A 25,582-nucleotide genomic window follows, 5' to 3' on the forward strand; every position below is an offset into this window, starting at 1 on the left:
GCTTCTGTGAAAGTTTTATTTTCTACACTTGCAAGGCTCCTCATATTGTTATGAGTGCTTCTTTGTTCCAGTGGAACACTTCTTCAACCTTTTTCATACCAGAACTACTGTGGAGTTTCCTGCTTTTCTCCTATTAGCAATGTAGGACATAACCTTGATAACATAAGAGAGGCAAATGGGAGAATCCATGTTATATCCTGTACTTGAAAGAAACTGTTACTTATCTGTATTCTGTTTTTCTCTGAGATGTTGTGCCCATGTTGTACACATTTCACTCCAGGGGTGTGTGCCCAGTACACTTGAGCCAGAGATTCCAATCAGCAGTACTGTCAGAGCTGTTCCTGCATGTCCTTGTGCCTCCAACCAGGGGCATACAGGGTGGGGCTGCCTCAATCCCCTCTCGATTCCTTTGCACTAGAGTCCTGATGACATTAGACTCCGAATAGTGGGGGATGGAGAATGGGATGTGGAATATGTATATGTGCACAACATATCTGAGAGAACCAGTTACTGTACAGGTAAATAACTCTTTCTTCTTTCTGCACATATATATTGTGATGGGGCAAGGCCAGATGGCTATGGAAAAGTAGTGGGAGATAGACATATTAGCTCCAACTAAACAAATCCCTGCTACCAGAATAAGTGAAATGGCAGCTGCTCCAGGTTAATTAAGACACCTGGGGCCAATTAAGAACTTTCCAGAAGGCAGGGAGAATGCTAGGTTGATTGGGACACCTGAAGCCAATCAGGGGCTGGCTGAAACTAGTTAAAAGCCTCCCAGTTAGTCAGGTGGGTGTGCATGTCAGGAGCTGTGAAAGGAAGTTGTGTTGTTGGAGAGGCTGAGTAGTACACACCATATCAGGCACAAGGAAGGAGGCCCTGAGGTAAGGGTGAAGTGGAGCTTGAGGAAGTGAGGGCTGCTGGGGGGGAGTAGCCCAGGGAATTGTACATGTCATGTTTCTAAAAGGTCAGCTACCATAGCTGATACTATTAGGGTCCCTGGACTGGAGCCTGGAGTAGAGGGTGGGCCCGGGCCCCCTCCCCGACCTTTGCCCCAATTAATCACTGAAACTGGGAGACAACAGAGACTGTGCAAGGAAGGATAACTTCTCCTCACCTCCCTTGCTGGCTTATGATGAAAATGGCTCAGTAGACTATGACCCTTGTCTCGAGAGAAAGAAGGGTTACATGGAGGGTCACAGTGAGCCTCTGAGGCTAGCGGGACCCACGGAGGCAAGGACAGAGCTTTGTCACAATATATTCTATGTTAGGCAATTCCCAAGCATGAGCCCAATGGTAGCAGGAACTCAGAAAATATTTAAACAATTTTCCACAGATGGTCTTTCTGCTGTACACTTTGGCAATTCATAATGCTGCATGAAAGCGTGAACAGAGACTCAAGTTGCTGCTCTGCAGATGTCTATAACAGGGACGTTCCTGAGGAAGGCTGCTGAGATGGTGTGGGCCCTTGTAGAATGAGCAGTAATTCTCTGGTGGTGTAAGACTTCCAAGCTCTTAACAGGTTCATGTAGATAAAGAAATCTTATTAGGTAGCCTCTCCTTGAGAGCCTTGTCCTCTCATTGTCTCAGCCTAAGACATGAAGTCTGAGGGAGGATCTAAAAGACAGAGTCCTGTCAATGACAGTGCCCTGTGCACATCCAAGCATGCAACGTCCCCTCATACTTATGGGTGTGCAGTTTAGAAAAGATGATCAGTAGGTCTACCACCCGATTTAGATGGAATTCTGACACACTTTTGATATATAGTGTTGTTGTAGCCGTATTGGTCCCAGGATATTAGTGTTTGATAGGAGTTTCAGATGAGGTTGTAAAGATGCTTTGTCCTTAAATTATACATGGTAGACCTGCAACTCCCCCATTCTCCTAGCAAAATGTGAACACTAAGAATGCTGTTTTAGCAGACAAATGAAAAAGGGAGCAGGTGGGTAAGGCTCAAAGGGTGGTCTCATACACAATGACAAGACCAAGTTAAGGTCCTAAGGCGAAAGTGTAGGTCATTAACTGCAACCAGAGGTTCTTTGAGATGTGTCATTCCGATCTGTATTCCACATGTGGGGTATGCATACATGCCATGGGCCCAAATCCGAAAATTATTCAAAGCAGTGTCTGTTGACCCGCATGTGCACAGTAGCTCTCCTTGCATTCCCAACCTAGGAGATAAGATTCAGTGTGGGTCTATGCCTCTGGAGTTCCTCTTCTTACTGCAAACACAATAGGATCTGAAGCAGAGGGGATGGAGGAGAGGTAGTGGAATACAGATAGGGACCCCACATCTCGAAAAACCTCCAGTTACAGTAAGTATCCACCACCACTACTCTGAGTGATGATCCCTATGAGTATTCCACAAGCAGTGTTCAGACTGGAGGAGGGTGCGAGGAAGCTGGTATCAAAGATGCTGACAATACTGCTGATTCCACCAGTGATTAATAGGTTGCAAATGTGTGGCTCAAACTCCAGGTGGCTGCTTTACAGATATTTTGCAGTGGGAATGTCTGATAAGGATGTCATGGAGGCAGTTTGTGCTTTTGTGGAGTGACCTGTGAAACCCATAGGGAATGTTTGTTATCTTGCAGCACTTCAAGATGCATCGCACGACCACTTAGAAATTGTCTGGGAGGATATGGCTTGCTCACGCAATCTTTCTGCTATGGGGATAAAACGTCTTGGTGATTTACTAATGGGTTTGGTTCTTTGCAGATAGAATGCCAGGCCACGATGGACATCAAGGGAGTTATGTCTCTTTGTCACAAGATGGCTGCCCCACCCAGGGGGTCCCCTGGGTAAACACTAGCACTGTACGTTGCTAATGCTGTTGCAGGCATTGCAAAGCATTTTGGGAAGGGTTAAAGGTGTGAGTGTGGAGTGGAAGATTCCTTTGCAGATTGCGACAGGCCAAAGAGGGAGGGAGGGAGAGAAAGGAACGGGTTAACTCGACAATTCAGCTAGGCTTGAAGATAAGGAGCTGACTCCAGTCCAAGGCCATTGCACTCTGATACCCCCCCCTTCTGTCTTGGCAGGTGAGTGCATTCCCCACCACCACCACCACCAGCTGTGAGAAAGGAAGATTCAGCTGCGCAAACCTGTAGGGACTTCAAAACCCAGCAAGACAGTGAAGGCCAGCAAGGGGGTAAACAACCACTGTAGCGTCCGTGAAGCCAATGTGTTTTTGGGAAAGCTGAAGAAGCCACTAAGGCCGGTTTGAACTGGTACACAGAGCATGGGGAACAAAGGTCCCAGAAGGAGACGCCCCCAAGAGACCCCAGGGACTTAAAAACCCTCCTGGGAGCTAAGGCAAATCGGAGATCAACAGCAGACCCTGGACGATGCGTGCATGGGACAAGAACTCCTGTCCACCCCTCCCGCTCTTCTTCTTACGTTACACCGAGGCTTGGCCAGCCTCGGGTAGTATGAGTGTGAGTATGAAAGTGGGTTAGGGCTTGGGGCACTAACGCTTCCTTCCTTCCTTTGAGTGACATGGGGAATGGAATCCCCAGCACTCTCCGCTGTTTTATTATTTTAATCAATAAAGCTTTAAAATTCAGTTACTTGGTGTGCTCCGTCATCTCCTCCCCAAACGATCCTGTGGCCTCACCCTGATCATCTGACGCCTCAGACAGATTGGTAACAAATCTGTCACAACTTATCTTCAGAAGCTTGTCCGAGGGGTCCAGGAAGGAATTGGCAGGAGTATGGGACTGGCATCATTGGCATGCCCCAAGGATTCCAGAATGACCATTGAGCAGGCCACTGTCCCTGCTGCCATACCCCCACTGCAGATGCCGCGCCAGTCTCGTGGGCTGGCGGTGATTCATCCCTTCTTGGCTGAACTCCCGCTCTGACTCAGACCACTGCCCCTCTGGTGAGCAGGGCAGAACTGTGGAAGCCTGAATCTACCAACTGACCTTCACCGGCGATCAATGAGAAGAGGGCAAGTATCAGTGCCTGCTCAACGAGTGGTACCAGAGAGGTGAGACTGGTATCATGATGGGGAGCGATCCCGCAACTGTGGGGATCAACGCCTGGGAGATCATCTATGCCACAGCACAGATTGCTATAGCAATCCCTGGCAGAAGGCTCGCCAGTACCAAGGGTACGGGGACCGGTGCCTTGACTTCGGTTTCCCATGCCTCATAAGGGAGAGTGAGACATTGGGGACCTGGGTCTTCTGGTCAGCGACCAAGGTTGCGGGACTGGGGTCCTAGGCTGTATTGATGGGGACCTACGTATAAGGTCCAGGACTGAGGATATTCCACTGCCCTACAGGGTGGTCCCAAGACGGGCTTGCCCTAGGAGAGTGGGGCCCTAGCCGAGTCCAGCACAGCATGTGTAGTGCCGGCCAGCTTACTGGGTCTTTAGCCACCGGGGCCACTTTGGGCAATAAAGGTTGTAGGAGGAGCTAGGGTCCCCTGCAGCTCCTGCAAGTCGGATTCCTGGCTGGGCTAGGGGTCCGACCACAGCAATACCCCCATGAACCTCCTGGGTGAACATATGGCCTGACGTAAGTCCTTTGCCGAAGGCCCCCTTCCCCTCTCCTGCCTGGGAGCCCTTCTTCTTCTGCTACTTCTTAGGCACTGGCGAGGGGGGGAACGGTGATGGGCAGGAATCAGTGCTGGCGGTGCGCTCCGCACCAATGCCAAGGTGCTAGGAGTGGAATCTGAATGGGAGGGCCCTAATGCAGGAGGAAGCAGACTCCATGAGGAGGGCCCTCAAGCGGCTATCCTATTCCTTCTGGGTTCTAGGGCAAAAGTTCTTACAGATCCTGCACTTGTCCTTTGTATGGGACTCCCCCAAGCACTCAAACAGCAGTCATGGGGATCACTAACAGGCATCAGTCTGTTGCATGATGGGCATGGTCTGAAGCCTGGGGAACGGGGCATGCCCCGCTGCGGGGCGAAGTCCCAGCCAGGACTATCTATTAAACTAACACTTAAACTAATGGCTAACTAAGTACCTAAGAACTATATACAAAGAAGATAACAATAGCTGTTAAGAACCACTAATGCTCTTGCAATGCAAGACGAGGCGCTCCGACCAACTGTCACGGGCAGTAAGAAGGAACTGAGATGGCATAGGGCTGGCAGCATCTAATTTACCACCATATGAGCATGGGACTCAAGAGGGCGCCACAGCCAACCCTACGGATACAGCTAAGGCAAAAATCTCTGACAACTGTGCACGTGGGCATGCACACACCTAGAGTGGAATCAAAATGAGCAAGCACTCAAAGAAGAACTGCTAACTGTGGTATGTAATCTATTGCTTAAATCATCTTCTGTACTAGATGATAGCTAATTTGATGCCAATTTTTAATAAGGTTTCAGAAGCAATACTGGCAACTATATGCAAGTAAGACCAACTTCAGTAGCAGGCAAATTGGTTGAAACTATAGTAAAGAACAGACTTATCAGACACACAGATGAATACAATTTGTTGGAAAAGAGCAAACATGGGTTTTGTAAAGGGAAATCATGCCTCACTGATCTATTAGAATTCTTTGAGGGGGGCAATAAACACATGGACAAGGCTGATTCAGTGGATACAGTGTACTTGGACTTTCAGAAAGCCTTTTGACCAGGTCCCTCACTAAGGCTTTTAAGCAAAGAAACCAGTCATGGGATAAGAGGGAGGTCCTCGCATGGATCAGTAACTGGTTAAAAGGTAGGAAACAAAAAGTAGGAATAAACGGTCAATTTTCACAATGGAGAAAAGTAAATAGCGGGATCCCCCAGGCATAAGTACTGGGATCAGTGCTGTTCAACATACTCATATATGATCTGGAAAAAGAGGTAAACAGTGAGATGGCAGAATTTGCAGATGATACTAAATTAATCAAGATAGTTAAGTCCAAAGCTGACTGCAAACATTTACAAAGGTATCTCATTAAACTGGGCGACTGGGAAACAAAATGACAGATTAAATTCAATGTTGATAAATGCAAAGTAATGAAAAATGGAAAACATAATCCCAACTATATATACAAAATGATGGGGTTTAAATTAGCTGTTACCACTCAAAAAGATCTTGCAGTCACTGCGGATAGTTTTCTGAAAACATCTCTGAAAACTCAATGTGCAGTGACAGTTAAAAGCAAAACAAAAGAACCAAGCTTATAATGTTAGAAACCCCTTAGGAAAGGGATAGATGCTAAAACAAAAAATTTCATAATGCCACTACATAAATCCATGGTATGCTCACACATGGAATACCGTGTGCAGTTCCGTTCTCCTCATCTCCAAAGACAGATACTAGAATTGGAAAACATACAGAGAATGGCAACAAAAGTTATTAGGGATATGGAGCAGCTTCCATGAAAGTAGAGATTAAAAAGATTGGGACTATTCAGCTTGAAAAAGAGACAACTAAGGGGAGATATGAGAGAGATGTATAAAATCATGATTTGTGTGGAGAAAGTGAATGAGGAAGTGTTATTTACCCCTTCACATAACACATGAATCAGAGATCCCACAATGAAACTAAGAGGCAGCATGTTTAAAATAAACAAAAGAAAGTACTTCTTCACACAATGCAGTCAACCTGTGGAACTCATTGCCAGGGGATATTGTGAAGGCCAAAACTATAACTGGGTTGAAAAAAGAATTAGGTAAGTTTTTGGAGGATACGTCCATCAACGGCTATTAGCCAAAATGGTCAGGGATGCAACCTCATGCTTTTGGTGTCCCTAGGACTCTGAAAGCTAGGTGCTGGTCATACCTGGCAGAATGGCAAGAGTAACCTCTCGACTATCTATTGGGGCTCAACTGTCGCTGCAGAGATACCAGTGTGACTATCTCCTCCAATTCACCTGAGTCCAAGAACGGCTCCATCAGTAGTGGAGGTGTAGTTGGTAACAGGAGATATCTGCCAGATGTTGGAGGTAAAGCTCCTGGGACAGTGATATAGATTTCTCTTGAGTAAGGACATCCCTCAGAAGGGCTGGGACAGACAGAAATGGAAACTGTGGATAAGGGAGGAATATATCTTCCGGCATTATACAAGGTTCGGTATCCACTTGTGTCCCACGGGTTCCCATAGTTAAGTCTGACAGTCTCTAGATAGATGAGGCAACACTGATGATGGGTCTGGACCAGTACTCAGACACAACTGGTGAACGTCAAGTCTTATACTTCAGTACTGAGAGAACCAGCGGATCTTTCTTTTTATGCATCTTGCCCTCCAATCTGGGGGTCTTCATCAGAGCCGGTTCCTTAGGTTCCGCACATCTCACCCAACTGAACAGGTTTGGGGAGTGTCAAGGTTCCTTCCCCACTCTGAATGCTAGGGTACAGATGTGGGGACCTGCATGAAAAACCTCCTAAGCTTATCTTTACCAGCTTAGGTTAAAACTTCCCCAAGGTACAAAATATTCCACCCTTTGTCCTGGGATTGGCCGCTACCACCACCAAACAAATACTGGTTATTGGGGAAAAGCTGTTTGGAAATGTCTTTCCCCCCAAAATACTTCCCAAAACCTTGCATCCCACTTCCTGGACAAGGTTTAGTAAAAAGCCTCACCAATTTGCCTAGGTGATTATAGACCCAGACCCTTGGATCTTAAGAACAATCAACAATCCTCCCAACACTTGCACCCCCCCTTTCCTAGGAAATGTTGGATAAAAAGCCTCACCAATTTGCATAGGTGACCACAAACCCAAACCCTTGGATCTGAGAACAATGAAAAAGCATTCAGTTTTCTTACAATAAGACTTTTAATAGAAATAGAAGTAAATAGAAATAAAGAAATCCCCCCTGTAAAATCAGGATGGTAGATACCTTACAGGGTAATTAGATTCAAAACATAGAGAACCCCTCTAGGCAAAACCTTAAGTTACAAAAAAGATACACAGACAGAAATAGTTATTCTATTCAGCACAATTCTTTTCTCAGCCATTTAAAGAAATCATAATCTAACACGTACCTAGCTAGATTACTTACTAAAAGTTCTAAGACTCCATTCCTGGTCTATCCCCGGCAGAAACAGCATATAGACAGACAGACCCTTTGTTTCTCTCCCTCCTCCCAGCTTTTGAAAGTATCTTGTCTCCTCATTGGTCATTTTGGTCAGGTGCCAGCGAGGTTACCTTTAGCTTCTTAACCCTTTACAGGTGAGAGGAGCTTTCCCCTGGCCAGAAGGGATTTCAAAGGGGTTTACCCTTCCCTTCATATTTATGACACACACCCCAAATCTCAGCTAGGGTGAAACACTGGCTGGGATTTCTTCCTGGAGCTCTAGGAAAAACAGAGTTAATAAGACACATGCAACTCTAAATATACTACCAAATACATAAAGACTAACAATATTTTCTACATCTCAAGGACGATTTTAACCAGTTGATTCTGGGAAACTTTCACGGGAGAGTGCATCAGCCACTTTGTTAGAAGCTCCTGAGATGTGTTGGATGTCGAAATCAAAATCTTGGAGAGCTAAACTCCACCGAAGAAGTTTTTTGCTATTTTCTTTGATGGTGTGAAGCCACTTCAGTGCAGCATGGTCGGTTTGCAGGTGGAAACGCCGTCCCCAAACATATGGGCGTAGCTTTTCCAGAGCGTAGACAATGGCGTAACATTCTTTTTCAGTGACTGACCAGTTGCTTTCCCTCTCAGACAGTTTTTTGCTGAGAAACACTACAGGGTGGAATTCTTGATCAGGTCCTTTCTGCATTAAAACTGCTCCCACACCACGCTCGGACGCATCTGTGGTTACTAGGAACGGTTTGTCGAAGTCTGGGGCCCTTAGTACAGGGTCAGACATGAGTGTCGCTTTAAGCTTGTTAAAGGCCTTCTGACACTTTTCGGTCCACTGAACAGCATTTGGCTGTTTCTGTTTGGTTAGGTCAGTCCGTGGGGCGGCGATATGGCTGTATTGCGGTACAAATCGTCTGTAATAACCGGCCAAGCCTAAGAAGGATTGAACCTGTTTCTTTGACTTTGCGACAGGCCACTTTTGGATAGCATCCACTTTGGCCTGTAGGGGGCTGATAGTTCCTTGACCCACCTGGTGTCAAAGGTAAGTCACTCTCTTTAGGCCTATTTGACACTTCTTAGCCTTAACAGTTAGTCCTGCCTCCCTTATGTGCTCAAGGACTTTTTGTAGATGTTCCAGGTGGTTTGCCCAGGAATCTGAAAATATGGCCACATCGTCAAGGTAGGCGACTGCATATTCTCCTAATCCCGCTAGGAGACCATCTACAAGTCGTTGGAAGGTGGCGGGTGCATTTCGCAGCCCGAAAGGGAGTACATTAAATTCATACAGCCCGAGATGTGTGGTGAAGGCTGACCTTTCCTTGGCAGATTCATCTAGCGGTACCTGCCAGTACCCCTTGGTTAAGTCCAAGGTAGAGATGAACTGGGCCCGTCCCAGTTTCTCTAATAGTTCATCTGTGCGTGGCATTGGATAGTTGTCTGGGCGAGTTACAGCATTTAGCTTACGGTAGTCCACGCAAAAACGTATTTTCCCATCTGGTTTGGGAACTAGAACCACTGGAGATGCCCATGCACTTCCAGAGGGGCGGATTACACCTATCTGTAACATATCCTGGATCTCCCGTTCTATAGCAGTTTTAGCTTGAGGAGACACCCGGTAAGGTTGGAGTGAGCATTACCTGTGTCAATGCAGTGGTATGCCCGTTCAGTCAGTCCTGGGGTGACTGAGAACGTTGGCGCATAGCTAGTGCACAGTTCCTTGATCTGCTGTCGCTGCATACGCCCAAGGGTCACGGAGAGGTTCACCTCTTCCACACCACCACCACATTTCCCTTCGTAGTAGACACCTTCGGGCCACTCAGCGTCGTCTCCTCCCTGGGCTGTAAACTGACAAACCTTTAATTCTCTGGAATAAAAGGGCTTTAGAGAATTAATATGGTACACCTTAGGCTTTCGGTTGGAGGTGGGGAATGCTATGAGATAATTAACAGCTCCCAGGAGCTCCTGGACCGTGAATGGCCCTTCCCACGATGCTTCCATTTTATGGGCCTGGAGCGCCTTTAAGACCATGACCTGGTCCCCTACTTTGAAGGAACGCTCTCTGGCATGTTTATCATACCAGACTTTTTGCTCTTTCTGAGCATCCTGTAAGTTTTCTTTAGCAAGGGCTAAAGAGGTTCGGAGGGTGTTTTGTAGGTTGGTTACAAAGTCCAGAATGTTAGTTCCTGGAGAAGGTGTAAATCCCTCCCATTGCTGCTTCACCAACTGCAATGGCGAACCTTAACCTCACGGCCATATACAAGTTCAAATGGGGAAAACTGTAAACTGGGGTGTGGTACAGCTCTGTAGGCAAAGAGCAACTGCTGCAACGCTAGGTCCCAATCATTGAAGTGCTCATTTATGAATTTACGTATCATGGCCCCCAAAGTTCCATTAAACTTCTCCACCATGCCATTTGTTTGATGGTGGTAAGGAGTGGCAACCAAGTGATTTACCCCATGAGCTTCCCAAAGGTTTTTCATAGTTCCTGCCAGGAAAATAGTCCCTGCATCTGTGAGGATGTCGGAGGGCCAACCTACCCTGGCAAAAATGTCTGCTGGTGCCTGGCACACACTTTTAGCCCTGGTGTTGCTTAGAGCTACTGCTTCCGGCCATTGGGTGGCAAAATCCATGAAAGTCAGTATGTACTGCTTTCCTCTGGTGTCTTTTTCGGAAAAGGACCCAGAATATCCACAGCTACTCACTGAAATGGAACTTCAATGATGGGGAGTGGCTGGAGAGGGGCTTTGACCTGGTCTTGGGGTTTTCCCACTCTTTGGCACACCTCACAAGACTGGACATAGGTAGAAACATCCTTGCCCATTCCCTCCCAGTGGAATGACCCCCCCAAATGGTCTTTGGTCCTGTTCACCCCAGCATGGCCACTAGGGTGATCGTGGGCTAAGCTCAAGAGCTTGGCCTGGTATTTAGTTGGAACTACCAACTGTCTCTGAGGATGCCAGTCTTCCTGGCGTCCACCAGAAAGAGTTTCCTTGTATAAAAGTCCTCTTTCTACAACAAACCTGGATCGATTAGAAGAGCTGAGAGGCGGTGGGTTGCTCCGTGCCGCCGTCCAAGCTCTCTGGAGGCTTTCATCTGCTTCCTGTTCGGTCTGGAACTGTTCCCTTGATGCTGGAGACATCAGTTCCTCATTGGATTGTGGACCTAGGCTTGGTCCCTCTGGAAGCGATATAGGGGATGGAGCTGTTTCTGTTGACTGTGAGCCGCTCTCCGCTGGTGCGCTATGTTGGGATTCAGGCTCTGGCTGAGCCTCTTGTGTAGGGTTATCGGCTACTGCCAGTTCAGGTTCGGTGGGGCCCTCTGGTGTTGAGGTTGCAAGTACTGGATTCAGTGCTGACAATGGGTCTGGTGTTGGTTGTTCCGCTGGTTCCGGTTCTGGGACTGGTTCCGTCTGGGTCTCTGGGACTGGATCCACTACTGCTGTTGCAGACATTGGCCTGGGGTCCGGGTCCATCACCTCTGACCGGGTCCTGATAGAAGTTTCCGGAACAGAGCTAGGCCTCACGGCTTGTTTAGCCTGGCTGCGGGTGACCGTTCCCATCCTCTTGGCCTGCTTCACATGATTGGCCAAGTCTTCCCCCAACAGCATGGGGATGGGATAATCATCATAGACTGCAAAAGTCCACGTTCCTGACCAGCCCTTGTACTGGACAGGCAACTTGGCTGTAGGCAAATTGAAAGAGTTGGACTTGAAGGGTTGAATCGTCACTTGGATCTCTGGGTTCATTAAATTGGGGTCCACTAAGGAAGCATGGATAGCTGACACTTGTGCTCTGGTGTCCCTCCACGTGGTGACCTTCTTCCCGCCCACTCAGTTTCCCTCCGCTCCAAGGGTATCTGGGCCTGCGGACCTCTGGTGTGATTCCGGTGCAATGAACTGTAATCTGTTGGGGTTCTTGGGGCAGTTGGCCTTTACATGCCCCAGCTCGTTAAATTTAAAACATCGTCCAGCTGACGGGTCACTGGGGCGAGATGCGTTGCTGGAGAACAGGGTGGTGGGACGATAAGGGGTCTGGAGGGTTCTTTGGGAGGTAGGTGGGGTCTTGGGCGGCTCCCGGTAATAGGGTGTGGTCTGGGGTTGTCCCTTCTGGTCTCCGCTCCAACTGTGACCAGTTTTCTTCTTCTCTGCCACCTCCACCCATCTGGCTCCAATCTCTCCTGCCTCGATTACAGTTTTGGGCTTCCATCGAGGATGTATCTTTCTATTTCCTCAGGAACACCCTGTAAGAATTGTTCCATTTGCATTAGGAAGGGCAAATTTACTGGAGATTCAACACTTGCTCCTGATATCCAGGCATCCCAATGTTTCACAATGTGGTAGGCATGTCGGGTAAATGACATGTCTGGTTTCCACCTTAGGGCTCGGAACCTCCGACGAGACTGCTCGGGTGTTATCCCCATTCTGACTCTCGCCTTGGATTTAAACAGTTCATACTTGTTCATGTGTTCTTTAGGCATTTCAGCTGCCACCTCAGCTAAGGGTCCACTGAGCTGCGGCCTCAGCTCTACCACGTATTGGTCAGTAGAGATGTTGTACCCAAGGCAGGCCCTTTCGAAGTTTTCTAGGAAGGCCTCAGTATCATCGCCTGCCTTGTAGGTGGGGAACTTTCTGGGATGGGAAGTGGTACTTGAAGGATTGCTAGGGTTTGTTGGGATATTCTGCTGAGCCTTTATCTTCTCCATCTCCTCCACATACTTCCTCTCTTTTTCCTTCTCCTCCAGTTCTTTGTCCCTTGCTTCCATAGCTCTCCTGTGAGCAGCCGTTTCGTGTTGTTCTGCCTCTTTCGCTGCCTCCCTTTCTTGTTCCTTCTCCTCCTTCTTCAGCCGCATGAATTCTATCAGTCTTTCATGTTCCCTTTGTCTTTCCTCAGCCTGAAATCTGGCTAATTCCAGCTTTTGTCGAGCCGTGGATTTTGTCATTCTAACCTCTCTGTTTTTAACTAACTTTACACCCGAGGTTTAGAAATAAACCAACAAAACTTGGCTGTAAAATTTTGCTGTGCTGGAATAGAATACCTATTCTCTGATAGTGATTGTCAGCCTACAGAAAAAGACAATTCCCTTGTCTCTGCTCTGGGCCCAAATCAAATAAAAAAACCTCCAACTACTTGGAAACCTGCTTACCAGCAGCCCAAAGGAAAAAAAATTCCTTTTAAAACTTGTGCTCCTTGTAAAAAATCAAAATCCTAAAAAAAATAAAAAAACACTGTCACTTTTGTCTCCGGGCAAATGGGTAGAACACCCCCTTCCCCTCTCATTTACTTTTAGGGAAAAAAAAACTCTGGGTTGGAAGACTGTGAATTTCCCTGCAGGAGTTAAGTACCCTGCCTCCAGGCAAAGAAAACCTGCAATTCACAAAGATAATCCCCTTTTGTCTCTGCTTGGCCACAAAGCAGAGAAAAAACAAGCTGCTTTCAGTTTCAGCTGCTTTCTGGACTTCCTTTCCCAAGGAAAAAAAAATTTCCTTTTTAAAATCTGTATTTCTAGTTCAAAAAATCTCAACTGGATCTCAAAATGATTTCAGGTTAATCCCACCACTATGCCACCATGTCAAGGTTCTTCCCCACTCTGAACGCTAGGGTACAGATGTGGGGACCTTCATGAAAAACCTCCTAAGCTTATCTTTACCAGCTTAGGTCAAAACTTTCCCAAGGTACAAAATATTCCACCCTTTGTCCTTGGATTGGCTGCTACCACCAACAAATATTGGTTATTGGGGAAGAGCTGTTTGGAAATGTCTTTCCCCCCAAAATACTTCCCAAAACCTTGCACCCCACTTCCTGGACAAGGTTTGGTAAAAAGCCTCACCAATTTGCATAGGTGACCACAAACCCAAACCCTTGGATCTGAGAACAATGAAAAAGCATTCAGTTTTCTTACAATAAGACTTTTAATAGAAATAGAAGTAAAGAGAAATAAAGAAATCCCCCCTGTAAAATCAGGATGGTAGATACCTTACAGGGTAATTAGATTCAAAAGATAGAAAACCCCTCTAGGCAAAACCTTAAGTTACAAAAAAGATACACAGACACAAATAGTTATGCAAAACCTTAAGTTACAAAAAAGATACACAGACACAAATAGTTATTCTATTCAGCACAATTCTTTTCTCAGCCATTTAAAGAAATCATAATCTAACACGTACCTAGCTAGATTACTTACTAAAAGTTCTAAGACTCCATTCCTGGTCTTTCCCCAGCAAAGACAGAATATAGACAGAGACCCTTTGTTTCTCTCCCTCCTCCCAGCTTTTGAAAGTATCTTGTCTCCTCATTGGTCATTTTGGTCAGGTGCCAGCGAGGTTACCTTTAGCTTCTTAACCCTTTACAGGTGAGAGGAGCTTTCCCCTGGCCAGGAGGGATTTCAAAGGGGTTTACCCTTCCCTTATATTTATGACAGGGAGGAAGTATGTTTCTCATGGACAGTCCTCAATGGGGATCTGTCCTTGCATCCATGAGAGCATCCTCTACTCTCACGGGGAACCCTCAAAGAAGAGTCCTAGCTCTTAGATGTTGAGGGCTCTGCTCCAAGGCACATGTTTGGAGGGGCACTGCAGGCCAATGTAGAGGGTGGTCTCCCTGGCCTGAGTCAGAGAGGGGCCTCATAGCCCTCTCCACCAAGTGCTTACATAGGTGAAGCTCCTGGGCTTCTCAAGTTCTGGGTGGCAAGGGGCAACAGATACTGTACTTCACAGAGTTATGTGCCTCACCCAAACTGCACAGGCAGCGCTGATGTTCGTCACTGATAGAGAAGGATCAAGGACAGATGATGCAATTCTTGAAACCCAGGACTTTGGGCACAGTCCTAGAGACAGGGAGGGGTTCACCAACACGGGAGAGAGACAAACACTCTATACTACACTAAAAAATTTAACTACTAACTACAAATCTAACAATATAACTGTTTACAAATATTTTCTTTATAGGTCATGAAACCAAGTAAAGGAGGACACAATTCCAACTCAGGCTACGTGGCAGTAGAGAAGCAACTGGAGAGGCACCTGCACTGCCTCTTATACCTTTGGTTGGGAGCACAAGGATAGTTACTACACATGTGCAGACCAACAGACACTGCTCTTAAGAATTTTTGGACTTGGGTGCATGGCACACATGTGTACCCCAAATGTAGAACACACATAGGGACCATCACTCAAAGAAGAGCTGGTACTGTAGCCTGTGGATAGACTAGTCCTTTTAAGACTCTCCTGACCATAGGGGGTTAGTGGTGGTGGTGGTGACTGGTCTTGAAAGGCCAAGATGGCCACCAGACGAATTTTAATGAGCTCACTGGCAGGCCTGATTCTTTCAGTTCTAGTAGGTGTTCCAATATCTTGAATCTGTGATGCAGATGGAGATAGAGCATCCAGATCAAGAACCTTTTCCACTTAGCCAGATAGGTAGCTGTTATGGATTCACAGGGTCTGGGATATGGCCCAGCCTGTAACCAATCCCTTGGGAGTGACCCCTTTTGTGTCCTGGACCCCAGTGATTCCACAGAGTTCCAAAGGGGTAGGACCTTGACTCCATGACTCTGAAAAACTGGACCTTTGGGCACCAGCAATCCTCGTCTCTGTCCCTGATTCCCTGCAATGAATCCAGTCAAGCCAGACTCCTGCTGGAGGCTTCTCCATACCTTTCAGGGCACAATGTTTAGTCAGTATTTGCAGCGACACCCAGGCAATGTATTAGTCAGCTGGCATGCAATTTTGAAATACAGAGAAGCAAGGGTTAAGAAAGAGTTCAGACTGGCTGAAGCCAGGGCACCCCAAATCCATGCTACGTAGGAACAACCTATGCTCCCTTCGTCTGTCCCTTTTTGTCTACCAGCCCATGTGTCTCTGTCAGCAGAGCTCTTAATACAGCCACCTGACACCTCTTGTTTTACAGCCATGCTTTGTTCACATGTTCAGCTGCCTCTGCAGCTAGGTGTTAATTTTGGTCTTCGAGGTTCTCATTGTCTCTATAGGGTCTTCCATTCAAATGTGTTGATTCCAGCCCACACAGTCCTTGTAGCTTTATGGCAGGGGTGGCCAAAATGTGGCTCACAAGCCACACATGGCTCTTACTGTTAACATGCAGCTTGTGGAGTCCCACTTTATACCCCTCCCTCCATTTTCCATCTACCAGACAGGGAGGTGGGGGAGGGGGAAGCTTGGGATCTGCACCTTGCAGCGGGGTAGTGGCTTGTGGCTTCTGTCCAGCAGGGAGGGAAGGTCTCGGGGTGCGCTCCAGCTCTTGAAATTCTGAAGATTGTCCTATGTGGCTTGGAGAGTCAGTAAGTTTGGCTACCCCTGCTATATATCTCAAATACCTAGACTGACTTCCCATGTCCTAAGGAGAAAATGAATTATTTCCCCCAAAGGGTAACAATGCCAAGGTATCAAGTCATATAGACAGGTCATAAATATATTACAGAAAATTCCCACATTTGTCACAGTAGTTCTAGAATAATTTTTTTCTTCTGAACCAGATGAAAATAGATTCTATCTATAGCTGTTAGCCACCAAACATCCATGCTGTGAGGCTGAGACTGCATGGATTGGAGTGCAGCACCTGACTGTAATGCTATGATATACAGAGAGGACTGGTAACATGAATGGAGGTTGGATTGAAAGGGTCTGCAGGTCCAAGTACTAATACTTCCTCAGCCAAGATGGGGCTAAGAAATATCATTATGGAGTGTTCTTGTTTCAGCTCTCTGTTTACTTTGGGAATCAGTAGATTGGAGGGTATTCTTACAGGAACTCCAGTCCCCAGTGTAGTAGGAATGCATCTTTCACATAGCTTGGGCTCTGACCAGCCATGGAACAGAAGCAGCCGCACTTCTTCTAGTCTCTGGTTGCAAACCAGTTCATATTGGGAAATCATCACCTCTGGAATACTGCCCACAGTATCTTGTTCTCCAGAGAACAATCATGATTTCCAATGAACTTCCTGCTGAGATTATTTTTTTTTTAAATTGTGTACAATATTCTTAAAATAAAAATTAAAGGCACTCCGCCAAACAAAAACCCCTAATTTTTCCTCATGAATGTTACCATTATACTTTCAATTGCTTTTCTGAAGTAAAAAGTTCCAGCAGTTAAGGATTTTGTTCTATATTTGACTTTTAGAGAATGAATGCTCATGAGGACTCACCTTCTCTCCTCTCTGCTCATTTAACACCTCAACTCTGCGACACAGAACTTGAATGGGATCTTTTAACCGTCCTGATCCTATTAGGTCCTCTAAGTATTCAAGCATACCTTCATCATGTTCATTCTGGCCTTTTGGTTTCATCATTGCAATCTGTTCAACCTCCCCCTTCAAAAAAAAAAAAAAAATTAATCTAGATTCTATCATTCTTAGGAGGTTGGGGTTCTTTCTTTAAGAGAAAGAATATATTGGGATGCAGATAACATGAAGATCTTTACTATTCTAAGCCACTTATGTGACAAGTCAGATGTTATAAATTACAACATAGTAAGGCAGCAGTCAGAACTAGTTAGTCACAATACCCGTATATCTAGTGAGGCAGTTATGAATATAATGAAATTTTCTCCCTCTGAAGATACTATGGTGATGGTGTGAAAGAAAAAACATCTGTTCTCCGTAGCCCAACCTTCAAACTAAACTTCATCACTCTATAAAACTTCAAAGCACATCTCCCTCGCCTGAGAGGGGAAAACAAAACTAACAAAAATGACAAACCCATACCATTTAAGACTGTTTTATTTACATAAAAAAGTATTTAAGATAGTTTGATCAGGAGTAGAGCCCTATTAAAAGTAGTAGTTTAGAAAAAAAATGTTTCAGGAGCAGTGTTCTGATTGGTCACTTGAACCTTTTGGGTGTCCAGTTGGACATTATTAAAAAACAAAAACAAAAAGCCTTATTAAATACTTATTAACTTTCCCTGCTATATTTATTTCTTCCTGAACAGCATTATCTCAATGTATATACCACAGAACATTTTTACTAAAAACAGCAGCAGATCTAATTTTTTATTATAAGGTAGAAAGGGAAATGACTTGTAAAAGAATTATAAAAGAATTTGATGTGAAGATAAACAACGTAGTTTAGCTCTTGCTGTAGTAAACGGAGCAAATTTTTTATTTTTAAAATACCAATTACACACATCACCATATGCTTGGAACAAAGTGGTGATACATCTTCCAAATTCATTCAAATCATTGCATAATATTTAGTCTAAATTCAAAATTGTAAAGTAACAAAAAGATATCAGAAGTGCATGTACAATTAATACATTTATTATTTGTATTGCCATAGTGCCTAAGAGCCTACTCATGGACAAGGACCCCATCGTACTAGGTATTACACAAAACAGACCAAAGAAGTCCCAAACAGTTTATAACCAAAGACAAGCGTTTTAGCTATGTGGATGGATAGGAAAGGCGATATCTTAGAGATTGTTATACAGCAAAAGTCTGCAAGATAGAAATAGCTTGGGTGTGAGGATCTAGAAGGAAGTCAAAGTCGAAAGCGATACGTAGGTTAAAGACCTGATTAACAGGCAAGATGGTAGTATTGTCCACAGTGATCGAAAAAGGACATAGGGAACTCAATCTCTGTTTTAGCCATGTTTGAGCTTGGACTGATGGCTAGACATCCACAAGGAGATAGAGAGACAGGCCAAGATTTTAGTTTGGACAGAATGGGAAAAATTTCTTACTGATAATTTCCTTTCTCCTAGCACTGTCTCCCAAGATTCTGGATATCTGGGCTGCTCCCTTCTACAGCTCATGGAGGTGGATAAAAGATTTGGCTCCATGTGCCCTGGCTACTGACAAATAAGTTATTCCAAAGAAGTGAAAAAAACTTGAATAATGAATATTCCAGAAGTAATGAACTAACTGTGTCCAGCAGACAAAACAGCCAAGAAAGCATTGGGTCAAATCCAAGCAGTGCTCCATTTGTGAGGCAGCCTTCTCAGGCTCAGCAGATACTGAGTTGTACCCAGCCAGTTGACCTTAACTCTATTAGGTCTTGGGGCTATGAGTTGAACAGGAATGTGGGACTGCCAACCCACCAAAGCAAACGTGACTCCAATGTGGAAAAATGGACCAGGAAGAGAATAAGGAAAGACTCTAAAGACTAGAAGGACTCAGCCAGCCTGAGAAAGCTGCCTCACAAATGGAGCACTGCTTGAATTTGACCCAGTGCTTTCTTGGCTACTATACCATGCCTATATAAGGGCAGAATAGCTGGCAGGGAGACACTATGGTGGAAGTTCAGGGTGGATTAAACCATCAGATTGCTTAAGACCAACCCAGGGAGGAGGAAAGACGATTGAAAAAGAGAAACTGCTTGCTGCTGCCCCCCCAAAAAGGAAAAAATAATAATGGAAGAGATAAAAAGAGCAGTGTAACTGCCAACTGACCGCTGCCACCGAGGCAGAGAATCTGGTGGCAAGAAGGAGCAAAGGATACATGGCCAGTGCCAGATCTTTGATCCACCTCCGTGAGCTGCAGCATAGAGGGGAGCAGCCCAGATGCTCAGAATTGCGTGAGATGCTGTTCTGCAGAAACAGACAGGTCAGCAGTAGATCTGAGAGTCATCAGCATAGAGATGGTATTTGAATTTGTATTTGCAGACGAGGTTATCTAGAGATAAGATGTAGAGGAAGAAGAGAAGGGGACCAAGGAGAGAGCTTATTGGCACTGTCAGAAAGTTGAATAGAGGATGAGGAGGATCCTCTGAAGGACTTATTATAGAGGTGGAGAACTAGGAGAGAGGAGTTACAGAAGCCATGATAGTACAAGATTTTAAAAAAAGAGGAGCAACAGCCAACTGTGTAGGTGTCTAACATCAAGGAGGAAGAAGATGGGGTTCTCATTTTGAACTTTTCCCAAAGTCTGACCTCTTCCTAGCCAGGGTGTTTTCATTTACTTATTTGGTATAGGATGACACCTAGTGGCCTCACTTTTCTCTCACGAGAAAATATGCAAGCCCTGTGCAGTTGAGCAGAAAAGAAAAAACACAGTAGAGCCACACCTTGTTAATTTTACATGTTTTATGTACTTATTCCTCTTCCTGCACAATAAACTCCACATTAATATTGAGTCATATGTAGGAGCATTTTTTATTCTTTTATTTCAAAGCTATAAAAAAGTGTAGGCATACAAACTTTGTTAGTTTTCTTTATTGGACAAACTATTAATAAATACTAATGTCAGTAGGTATTAAAGTGACACAAAATAAAGCAATCCTTTTTATAAGCTGTCACATTACATACCCTTATTACCAGAGTATACAGTATGTATACCAAAATGCAAATATTTTCTAATGAGTACAGTTCAACTGGGCTACAGTTCTTATTGCTCACTAAATTAATGGAATGATTGGTCTGTTTATACATTAAGGAAGATAAGTAACAGAAATATCTTTTTTTTTTAATTCAAGTGTTGAATTCAACAGATATTTCCAGCAACTTCTTTCCACTACAGGCACTGTAAAAGTTAAGAATGCATTGTATAACCTCAAGATGGCAATTATACAGTTTGACCATGTATCCCTTCCAGATGTTCAATTCTAACTAGATGCAAAATACATAACTAGGCTGGGGTTTTGAACACCACTCGTGCTGTTCTAAGGGAGCTATCACATGCTTGCTCTTGTCCATAACTTGAAAGAGTATTTAAAGAAAACAGCACCAGCAAAAGTGAAACTCAAGAGACAACAGACACACATTCAGGGAGAAAGAGGAGAGCGATAAGCTTAAGCATATCTGGTATAGCTCTTGTGCTTGGACGAGAAGGAAAAACCCTTAATTTAAAAATACTAGGATATACTATTTAAAGGAATGTCTAACGAATGTAGAAATTCAAGTTGACACCATCCCTCCAACATCTATAAACCTCTAATTAAAAAAAAAAAAAAAAATCTCAGTCTCAAAACTGTGCCCCAAGGAAAATCTTTCAACAGTTTACCTTAAATTATATGCCTCTTACTGAAGAACACACCGGTGTAATGATATATACATGATTATGTATGGATAGATGTATAAGTGATATCTGTGAAGGACCACCATCATTGACTATAGCATAAGAGCTCCTTTGATGTGCTGGACTTATGTTTCTAGGTGTCCTCGATCCCAAACAGAGATGCCCAGAGCTTGAAAAATTTCTTCAGTGCTCAATAATTCCAAGAACTAAATCAACTCATAAAGAGAAAACACCTCTTTTCTGTTTTCCCAGTGGTCTGGTTTCACCACTGAGATTTTTTAGTCAATGAAGGCTGGGCATCCCCCTTATCACTAACTGGAACATATGTTACACCAACCTTCAGCTTTAGATTAGAAGACAGCCCTCCTATGCACTGGTTCAGGACCGTGTAGCCCAGGGGTAGGCAAACTATGGCCCGCAGGTCAGATCCGGCCCACGAGCTGTTTTAAGCTGGCCTGTGAGCTCCCGCTAGGGCGCTGGGTTGGGGGCCACACCACGCAGCTTGGCCTCACTCTGGCGCTTCAGCCGGGGCACCGGATTTGGGGCCGCACTGCTGCAGCTTCTGGGAGCTGAGTATTGCCCCACTCCAAGGGTTGGAGCTGGAGAAGGGACATGCCACTGCTTCCAGGAGCCACTTGAGGTAAGTGCAACTCGGAGCCTGCACCCGAGCCTCTCCCCAAGCCCCAACCCCCTGCCCGAGCCCTGATCCCCCTCCTGCTCTCCAAACCCCTCAATCCCAGCATGGAGCACCTGCCTGCACCCCAAACCTCTCATCTCCAGCCCCATCCCAGAGTCTGCACCCCCAGCCAGAACCTGCACCCCTTCTGAACCACTCAGTCCCAGCCCAGAGCCCCCTCCTACACCCCAAACTCCTCATCCCCAGCCTGCACTCTCAACCAGAACCCTCACCCCCTCCCACACCCCAACCCCAATTTTGTGAGCATTCATGGCCCTCCATACAATTTCTATTCCCTGATGTGGCCCTCAGGCCAAAAAGTTTGTCCACCCCGGTGTAGACTGTTCTTATGTCGTTTCTTTCCCTTGCTTCTTTAGCTTCGCTAGCCTTACTCTCTATCCAATTTCCCTTTTTTTTTTTTTTGCATTGTTTCTTTACTGCTTTGTCAAGGTTCCTGTAGGTTTGTTTTGTTTCTTCAGTTACATGTTATAGTACTAGAGCCTTTTGTTTTCTGCTTTGTCTATAAATTTTCCATGTTTCTTCTGAGATCCACTGTTCTTGCTTCCTCTCTTTCTACCAATTATCTTTTCAGCTGCTTCTAGAATAGAAGTTCTGAAGATCCCAGTATTTTTCCACTTGGTTTTCTTCAAGATCTTTAAGGGCCTCAAACCTATTCTTGATCTCTATCTGGTACTCTTTTCATATCCTGCAATCTTGTAATTTCTGTATATTGAATAATCTGGGTCTGTGTTCTTTTTTTTTTAAGAGTTTTAAACTTCAATTTGATGTTTACTTTCAGCAAATAGTGATCATTCCCTGTATCCGCTCCTCTGAATACTCTTGTGTTTAACACTGATATTTTCCACCTCTGACTAACACAGATAAGTTGATCTCTTTGTGCACGGCCATCTGGTGAAATCCGTACCTTTTTGTGTATGTTTTAATGTTGGAAGAAAGAGTTGCAGATGTTAAGATTGTTTTCAGCACAAAATTCAAGAAGTCTTGTGTCATTGCCTGTCGTTGTTCCAGTTGTACGTGGCCCGATGACTGTTTCCCAACCTCTTCTTTCATTTCTGATCTGGGCATTAAAATATCCCATAACCAGGAAAGATTATCCTTTGGTATTTCTTTCATTACATAGTTTAAATCTGCGTAGACTCTCTCTTAGATTAAACAGGATAGGGATCAAAATTAAGAAGTGTTCCAGTGAAAGGGAAACAAGGAGAAATTTTGAAAACAGGAGGAACAAGAAAACAGATGGATGGAACACTTCAAAGAAGTGATAAACCAACCAGAACCAATTACAAGACTGCAATATAAGAATGATAAACCATTAGATATAGATGTATCTGAGGTAAAAATCGAAAAAGCATTGGAGAAGCTGAAAAACAAGGCAGTACCTAGTTGGACAGCATTCATCCCGAGATGCTTAAATATGGAGGTGAACACTGGAATCAGTCATCTTTTCGCTGTGCAACAAAATATGGATGGAGGCAAAAGTGTCAGAAGAATGGACCCTCGATATCATAATCAAATTACCAAAGGTGATCTAAACAATTGTTCAAATTGGAGGAGAGTAACGCTTCTGTCACAGGAAAAGTATTAGCACCATTCCTCCTGAACAGAAAAAGAAAGGGAAGATGGATACCATCTTATGTGAACAACAATCTGGATTTAGACAAGGGAGACCCTGCACAGATGCTATTTTCACCCTGAGACAGATTACTGAGAACACAATTGAATTCCAAAGCAGTCTTGCCATCACTTTTGTGGACTTTCAAAAGGCATTTGATAGTATAAACAGAGAAACAATGTGGAAAATTGTGGAATATGGAATTCCAACAAAATTAATTAACATTGTGAAGGCATTTTACTCTAACTCAAAATGCTGCGTTAAAATGGAAAATAGATTGAGTAAGCCCTTCAGCATCAAGACAGGTGTAAGGCAGGGATGCGTCCTGTCTCCTTTTTTGTTTATGCTAGTCATCGATTATGGATTAAAACAATGCGACAGTGATACATATGGCCTAAAATGGAACAATTCAAGGCTATTTGATCTAAACTCTGCTGATGACATTGCTCATCAGTGAATATGACAATAGACTACAAAAATGCACAAACCAAGTAAGAGAAGTAATGGAGAAGATAGGTTTGAGATACAATGCAAAGAAATGTAAAGTCATATGAATGGGGACTATAGGGACAGAAATCAAAACTGAAGAGGAGTAACTGTAGAAGGTGGATTTCTCAAAAGTGGTCTCATGTAATCTGAATTTTATTTTTTGTATTGGTCAAAGACTTAGTCTTCGTAATAAGTAAAACACTGAATATTTTAAAAATTACTGATTCAAGTGGAACTTTCCCAAGTTGACACTTCCTCAAAGAATTTAATTCAAACCAGATTTGAAGAATAAGCAAAGTTTGAAAGACATAAGAATTGAAACTAAGGCACAGAAGCCTCACCATTCAGGTCTGCAAGCTATTTGAGGGACGATGGACATTCCAGAATCTTCAAGATTCATCACCTTGGGGAGAAGGCATGACATCAACATAAAGGCCATTTCAGTCTCTGACTAGTCTCTCTTGCTTTTGGGTCTTTAGATGCAGGGAAGCACTGTGCTAGCAGAATACCACAGCCCGATTCCTTGATTGAAGTTTGAGTGCCTACTCAGAGTCCAGAATATGAAGAGTTTGTAAATCCTTGTTATTATAAGTACCTCATTTTTTTATTTTTGACCCCGTTTTTTGATTTTGTTAGTTTAACTGGTTGTTGTCTCAGCCTAGTTATTTTTAGAATGTGGAAGAGCAGATGTGTGCATACATGTACTGTGAGCACCCACAAAAATCACATGGGGATGGCACCTGTAAGAAATATACCCCACATTCAAACAGTCGTAAATCTCTCAAAATTATTTTAGAGCATGTTTCGCGTTTAAAAGTGTTGAGACATGCTTATCAAGTGTTCTGCTAACGCCTGTTTTTATAAAAAAAATTTCTGGGGGCCAGGGGAGAAGTAGTGGGAAGAAAGGGTTAGTGCCACTGCATCATGGAATTCTGAGGAAGCTTTATAATTGACTCAGAGGTTGTGGCCCCGATATTAGATAATTTGGTTTTGGTATTAAGCTACTTAAACATACATATGATTGACTGATTATAAAATCACAATGAAAAGAATAGGTTTTACTGTTTAGTTTAATATTAAACAGCTTAGCTTTAAGTCTTTTAACAAAATGTATAAAAAGATGCCAACTTCCATTTCTTTCAGTAGGCAATGTGGGTCCAAGATGTGAGTGGATAACAACTGGACAACCTAAACGCCTGACAAGCTCCCCAAGTTAGTTTTTTGGTCTTACATTCCCGTGGCTCACTATGTTTGAATCTTAATTCTCAATGTCCTGAGTTTGCAATGCCTGGTTTTGATATATCTACGCTGTATTTTTTTTTTTTAACCCTTAAAGTTGAGGATATGTATTCTCAACTTAACGCCAACGGGTAATTTTCTACTTGGCAATTACTCTGTTTTGTTAAAGTTATATAAAAAAACTTACTGCAGCATGTAAATTAGATTAGGAGAAAGGTGATTGATAGAACTACCTCTATTATAGTGATTGCATTTAATAAGTTGAGCTATTGACCTGGCTCTATCTACTAGTCTATAATCATAATGAATTTAGCTTAATTACACCTAATTTCTTCAGTATAGCCTATGCACAAGACTTTAATGCATTAACTATATTAAAACATGACGAGTGTGTTAGCATGAAGATAATTCAAGACAAAAACAGACCGATAATAAGCACTACAGTTCTTAAATTTATTTATAATGAATTTTAACTCAAAGTACTCAGAGTAAATGCTGTAAATTTAAGGACAATGGCCCAGATTCCCAGAAGGCATTTAGGCCAATATGTTTTTCTTCATATGTAACAAACGGGCTGATATTCTCCTTTAAAGTTCAACAC

At 44.1% G+C, this 25,582-nt stretch overlaps 1 protein-coding gene across 12 annotated transcripts in view; it reads right to left on the reverse strand.

Annotated features, from left to right (window-relative positions):
- Positions 1-25,582, reverse strand: part of SMC4 (structural maintenance of chromosomes 4) — a 135,791-nt gene that overhangs the window by 96,266 nt on the left and 13,943 nt on the right. For 11 of the 12 annotated variants that reach the window (XR_012669858.1, XR_012669854.1, XR_012669855.1 and 8 more), the window contains exon 6: positions 17,139-17,303. The exons of the other annotated variant lie outside the window; for it this stretch is intronic. Coding sequence is in view for 6 of the 11 variants with exons in the window: in XM_048862749.2 (XP_048718706.1) it covers positions 17,139-17,303 (165 nt within the window). In the remaining 5 variants the exon portion in view is untranslated. The remainder of the gene's footprint in view (positions 1-17,138; positions 17,304-25,582) is intronic. 12 annotated transcript variants of the gene reach the window in all.

Source organism: Caretta caretta, chromosome 9 (genome assembly GCF_965140235.1).
Source record: "Caretta caretta isolate rCarCar2 chromosome 9, rCarCar1.hap1, whole genome shotgun sequence".
Taxonomy (NCBI): domain Eukaryota; kingdom Metazoa; phylum Chordata; order Testudines; family Cheloniidae; genus Caretta; species Caretta caretta.